This window comes from Sander vitreus, chromosome 23, assembly GCF_031162955.1.
Source record: "Sander vitreus isolate 19-12246 chromosome 23, sanVit1, whole genome shotgun sequence".
Lineage (NCBI taxonomy): Eukaryota > Metazoa > Chordata > Actinopteri > Perciformes > Percidae > Sander > Sander vitreus.
In genome coordinates, this window is record NC_135877.1 from 23,615,057 (window position 1) to 23,621,408 (window position 6,352).

At 50.9% G+C, this 6,352-nt stretch overlaps 1 protein-coding gene across 2 annotated transcripts in view; it reads right to left on the minus strand.

Annotated features, from left to right (window-relative positions):
- ninl (ninein-like) overlaps positions 1-6,352 on the minus strand; it is a 61,243-nt gene that overhangs the window by 28,521 nt on the left and 26,370 nt on the right. For both annotated transcript variants that reach the window (XM_078281610.1, XM_078281609.1), the window contains exons 8-13: positions 4,206-4,342; positions 3,728-3,868; positions 3,200-3,374; positions 2,552-2,662; positions 1,763-1,849; positions 1,288-1,438 (exon numbers count right to left, since the gene is read on the minus strand). In XM_078281610.1, coding sequence (XP_078137736.1) covers positions 1,288-1,438; positions 1,763-1,849; positions 2,552-2,662; positions 3,200-3,374; positions 3,728-3,868; positions 4,206-4,342 — 802 coding nt within the window. The remainder of the gene's footprint in view (positions 1-1,287; positions 1,439-1,762; positions 1,850-2,551; positions 2,663-3,199; positions 3,375-3,727; positions 3,869-4,205; positions 4,343-6,352) is intronic.

Sequence of the window (6,352 nt, forward strand, 5' to 3'; positions counted from 1 at the left end):
CGTGTAGGTGCGTGTAGTAGTGTGTGCAGGGTGCGTGTAGGTGCGTGTAGTTGTGTGTGTAGGTGCGTGTGTAGGTGCGTGTAGTTGTGTGTGTAGGTGTGTGTGTGCGTGCGTGTGTAGTGTGCGTGGGTAGTGTGCGTGTAGGCGCGTGTGGTAGTGTAGTGTGCGCGTAGGTGCGTGGGTAGGTGCGTAGTCATGTGCAGGCGCGCAGGTAGGCGCGTCGTCGCGTAGGTGTGTGTGTAGGTGCGTGTGTAGTGCGTGCAGGCATGCGTGTAGTGCAGTGTGCAGGAGCGCGTGTGTAGTGTGTGTGTGTAGGTGCGCAGTGTGCAGTGTGCGTGTGCGCAGGTGCGTGCAGAGCGCGCAGTGTAGCGTGTAGTGTGTGCAGAGCGCGCTGAGTGCAGTGTGTAGGCGTGCGTGCGTGAGTGCGCGTAGTTGTGTGTGTAGTGTGTGTGTGTGCAGGTGCGTGTAGTTGTGTGTGCAGGTGCGTGCAGTCGTGTAGGTGTGTAGGTGCGTGTGTGTAGTGCTGCGTGTAGAGTGCGTGTAGGTGCGTGTAGTGTGTGTGTGTAGGTGCGTGTGTAGGTGCGTGGGTAGGTGCGTGTGTGTAGGTGCGTGCGTAGTGTGCGTGTGTGCAGGTGCGTAGTAGGTGTGTGTGCAGGCGCGTGTGTAGGTCGTGTGTAGGCGTGCGTGTGTCGCAGGTAGTGTGCGTGTGTGTAGGTGCGTGCAGGTGCGTGTAGGTGCGTGCAGGTGTGCGTAGTGCGTGCAGGTAGTGTGCAGGTGCATGGGGTGCTGGGTGTAGGCGTGTGCAGGTCGTGTGCAGCTTTTGTGTGTAGGTGCGCGCAGTCTGTGTGCGTGCAGGTGCGTGCAGGTGCGTGTAGCTTTGTGTGCAGGTGCGTGTAGGTGCGTGCAGGCGTGCAGTAGGCGCTGTGTAGTCTGTGTGCAGGCGTGCAGTTTGTGTGCAGGCGCGTAGAGTAGGTGCGTGGGTGCAGGTGTGTGTAGGTGCGTGTAGTTTTGTGTGTAGGTGTGCAGGCGCGCAGCAGGTGCGTGCAGAGTGCAGCGCAGCGTGTATTCGTGCGTAGGCGCCAGTGCGTGTAGGTGCGTAGGTGCAGGTGTGTGTAGGCGCGTGCAGCCTGTGTGCAGGTGCGTGCAGGTGCGTGTAGGTGCGTGTAGCGCAGCGCCGTGCAGGCGCGTAGCCTTGCGTGTAGGTGCGTGTAGGTGCGTGTAGGTGCGTGTAGTTGTGTGTGTAGGTGCGTGTAGGTGCGTGTAGGTGCGTGTAGGTGTGTCTGGTACCAGAGTCTGACTCCGTACTGGTGGGTCGTTGTTCACTCCAGCTCAAAGTGGAGGCTGTGTCTCCTTTAGATCGTCTGGACTTCCTGTCACTCCTCTGATTCTTCAGCAGCTCCAACTCTGAGCTCAGCTCATCGTTTCTGTCCCGCAGCTCCTGAACACAAACAAGTGACACAAACTCATTGACAAAAAAAGTCAGAAAAAGCAGCATAATGGTCGGAAATCTCTGAAAAGGCGACAAAGAAAGTACTAAAAAGAGAGAGAGAGAGAGAAAGCAGCTAAAAGTCAGAAAGATGTGTTGCACACACACACACACACACACACACACACACACACACACGCAGATACACACACACACACACGCAGATACAGACACACACACACACGCAGATACAGACACACACACACACACAGAATGTGTCTCTCTCTCTCTCTCTCTCCGTCTGTCTGTCTGTCTGTCTCTCTGTCTGTCTCTTACCCGGCACTGCAGCTCGTAGTCTTTGACGATCGTGGAGAATCTCTCCTCGTGACTCAGACCAGCGGCCGTCGGGTCCAAGCCGCCAAACTGTCAATCAAAAACCAAAATACGCTATTGGTTAAACATCAACAGCCAATCATCAGCTCAAAAGTCATCTTCAACAGTCGCAGCGAAGAAGACGAGACGGAGAATGAAGTCACACAGGACACTTTCATCAATAATGTATCAGCTACGAGTCACCTGAGAGGGGGGTGTGTCTCTGTGTGTGTGTCTGGGTGTTTGTTATGTGTGTGTGTGTGTGTGTGTTTTATGTGTCTGTGTGTGTGTGTGTGTGTGTGTTTTATGTGTCTGTGTGTGTGTGTGTGTCTCTGTGTGTGTGTGTGTGTGTGTGTGTGTTATGTGTCTGTGTCTGTGTGTCTCTGTGTGTGTGTGTGTTATGTATGTGTGTCTCTGTGTGTGTGTGTGTTATGTGTGTGTGTGTGTGTGTCTCTGTGTGTGTGTGTTATGTATGTGTGTCTCTGTGTGTGTGTGTGTGTGTGTGTGTGTGTGTGGGTGTGTGTGTGTGTGTGGGTGGGTGTGTGTGTCTGTGTGTGTTGTGTGTGTGTGTGTTTGTTTCTGTATGTGTGTGTGTGTGTGTGACGCTGACAGACAGGTTGTCCCCCCCCCCTCTGAAGTGTTGACGTGACAGACAGGTTGTCCCCCCCCTCTGAAGTGTTGACGTGACAGACAGGTTGTCCCCCCCCTCTGAAGTGTTGACGTGACAGACAGGCTGTGTGTGTGTTTGGTCACCTTGTCGTGCAGCAGTGCGTCCAGGTCTCTCTGCAGTCTGCTCACGGAGCTTTCTGCTTCAGTCAGCTTCAGCTTCACAACCCTGCCTTCCTCCTCCAGACGACCGTTCTCCTGAACACACCACACAAGAGCAGCCATTTCCCCTGTTATGAAGTTATGTAATTATACGACGTGAACATCATGGAAAAGCTGTAAACCCCGCGATGAAGCCACGATGGAACCACAGTTTCATCGCATAAATATCTCGCATATTCCATCACATTTTTTAAGAAAACGTGCCGCATAATCAAGGATTTTTGCCCAGAACAATCACAAAAAAACTCCACATTTTTCTGGAAGGACTGGCAAGTAGCTCTTGGCACTTTTGTTATTTTAAAAGTAACCCTTAGATGAAGAAAGGTTGGAGACCCCCGCTCTAGAACATATACACAACTGTGTATGTGTTCATTATAAACTCACCAAATCTGACCATTCAGCTTTCCCCACATGGAAAAAACACAACTATTATGGTACAAACATCCAATCACCACGTGGCAGACAGCCCCATGTACCCACATTTGGCACTTGCTGAGTATAATTTAGGACCCTGTATGTGTTTGTGCATGTATTGATTGTTGTTATGAAACATTAAAAGGTAATGCGACAGACCTGTGTGGCGCTGCGGAGCTCCTCCTGTAGCTCCGCTTCCTGCGCTCGCAGCAGCTGCAGCTCTTCCTGCAGCGTGCAGCGCTCTCTCTCCGCCTGCACCAGCAGAGCCTCGCTCTCCTGCTCCGACTGGCTGCGCAGAGCCGCCAGCCTATCACGGAAGTCCTGCTCCAGGTCCCTGCCAATCACATAGCCAGTCACAGAGCCAATCACAGAGCCAGTCACAGAGCCAATCACAGAGCCAGTCACAGAGCCAATCACAGAGCCAGCCACAGACTACATTTTGCTTTATATCGCTTGTGTGTGTGTCTGTATGTGTGTGTGTGTGTCTGTATGTGACTCTGTGTGTGTGTGTCTGTCTGTAGTTTGTTTAAAAACACACAGAGCTGAAGGATCATAGCCCTGCCGAGTGGAACAACGATTTTAAAAACTATATATTGTTATAGTTATGGTTCTCGGTGTGCACGGCCAGTCCAGTACCAGTACCAGTCCAGTACCAGTACCAGTCCAGTAGAAACCAGTTGTTCTGACCTGATCATGGTCTGGTTGAGCGTCTCCATGCTGGCGTGGCGGTCGTCCACCTCTCGGACCAGCTGCAGGTTCCTCTGATCAGCCTGATCCAGGTCTGCCTTCACCTTGTCCCGCTCCCTGCAGGCCTGCTCCGCCACCACCCTACACACACACACACACACACACACACACACACACACACACACACACACACTAAGGAGGAGCAGTATGTCCTGTATGTCTCTTACCAGCTAACGTATTTCTAGATGGAGCATGAATATGGAGCGTCTCCCCCAGTTCATGCTAACGCTAATGTAACATGTCAAGCCAATAGGAATACTTGGAATTGATGGTGGAGGTAAATATTCATGAAAAAGGACACGTTTGTGAACGGGCAACACAGTTCTGACAGCGTGTCTCAGGTGAAGGACACCCCGTATCAGTCTGCAGGTGTGGAGCTGAGCAGCTGATTGGACAGGACAGACTTTGGGAAACCTACTGCAGGTGCTGGATCTCGTTCTTGTAGGAGAGGAGAGCGGCCTGGTGGATGCCGTTCCCGCTGACCAGCATCTCGTTGTCCAGAGCCAGAGTCAGGTCTGCCAGACTGACACGCTCCTCCAGAGGGAAGTCCAGAGTCTGCAGGGAGGGGGGGCAACAAACAGACATATTTATAACACCTACGCTTCATTTCTCCTAGTTTAGGGTGTCAGGGTGACCCCCAGGTTTCCACAAGTCCAATTTCAGACTTTTTAAGACCTTTTCAATACCATTAGTAAGTATAAGAATGGAAGTTATCACTTCTGTTGTTCTTGGGTGAAATCTGACCCATTTTCATAAAGTTTCCATATCAGTTTTTGGTTTCTATCAACCAAAATGTACAAAATAAGGGAACCTTAAAGGTACAATATGTAACATTTCTGCATTAAAATGTCGTCACAGAGCTTACAAAGCAGAAGTAAAGCAGACTAATGGTGTGTTCCAAGCAACCCGTAACTCGTGTTTTCACAACCTTCTCCCCGTGAAAGTCCCCTGGAACGCCAGTCAAACCCCTAACTTACTCCCCGTGAACTGGTACCAGATGGTTGTACTCCCAGTTACAGGTTTTGACGTCACACACACATAAACAACAATGGCGCCCCCTGTTGATGCTGTACAGACGCAGGTGATTAACAGTGAGAAATAATATATATTTATTATATATATATATATAAAACACTGCAGGATCGGGACGTAGCCTAGCGACAGAATGTCAACAAATGATGTCAAAAGGAAACTCAAAGAAGGTATTTACAGCACTAAAAAAAGCAAGGCAAGTTTGACATTTGGAAAAAGTTCTCAATTGTCAGGAAAACGAAACAAAGAACCCCATGAATCTCTGCATTAATAGCCTGTAAAATGACGTGTTTTCCGCTGCGGGACGGGAGAAGCCACAAAATCAATGCATTTCTATTATTGTGCGGGCATAAAAAGTTTTGCTGGTGCAGAGTAACACACACGTTGTGGGCGGGTGCGGGCGGCAGTGTAACACACACGTTGGTGCGGGTGTAACACACACGTTGTGGGCGGGTGCGGGCAGCAGTGTAACACACACGTTGTGGGCGGGTGCGGGCGGCAGTGTAACACACACGTTGTGGGCGGGTGTAACACACACGTTGTGGGCGGGTGCGGGCGGCAGTGTAACACACACGTTGCGGGTGCGGGCGGCAGTGTAACACACACGTTGGTGCGGGTGTAACACACACGTTGCGCGCGGGTGCGGGCGGCAGTGTAACACACACGTTGCGGGTGCGGGCGGCAGTGTAACACACACGCTGTGGGCGGGTGCGGGCGGCAGTGTAACACACACGCTGCGGGCGGTGCGGGCGGCAGTGTAACACACACGCTGCGGGCGGGTGCGGGCGGCAGTACACACACGCTGCGCGGGTGCGGGCGGCAGTGTAACACACACGTTGCGCCGCGGTATATACACATATGTATACACACACATATATATATATATATATATATATATATATATATATATATATATATATATATATATAATAAATAAATAGACAAATATAACATAAAGTAATTCCGCACATTGTAATCAAAACAATACACATACGATTGTGTACTACTATAAGTTATGTTTATTAAATGAAGCCCAAAATATGTTGCAGACTAGAAATCGCTAGTATCCGCTAGCGCTAGCTAACCCTGTCAACGGCACAATGTTTAGCTAGCCAGCTCATGACTTTGCCTGGAACGCTACCAAGTCGTGACTTGAAGTCGTAACTTACTGGCTAAAAATGGTGTCTGGAACGCAGCATAAGACAGACTCAGGCTGAATCTCACTTCTCTTATTGATAGCTCCTCGCTCCTCGCTTGAACAGTACGTTGTTCTGGCTCTCCTTCGTGAAGGCCGTCTCAAAGCTCTTATTCCTGCCCCAAGGCGCTAGGATGGAGGATGGAGGAGGGATTTCTGAGGAGCTAGGATGGAGGATGTAGGTGGGATCTCTGAGGAGCTATGATGGAGGATGTAGGTGGGATCGCTGAGGAGCTAGGATGGAGGATGTAGGTGGGATCGCTGAGGAGCTAGGATGGAGGATGTAGGTGGGATCGCTGAGGAGCTAGGATGGAGGATGGATCTCTGAGGAGCTAGGA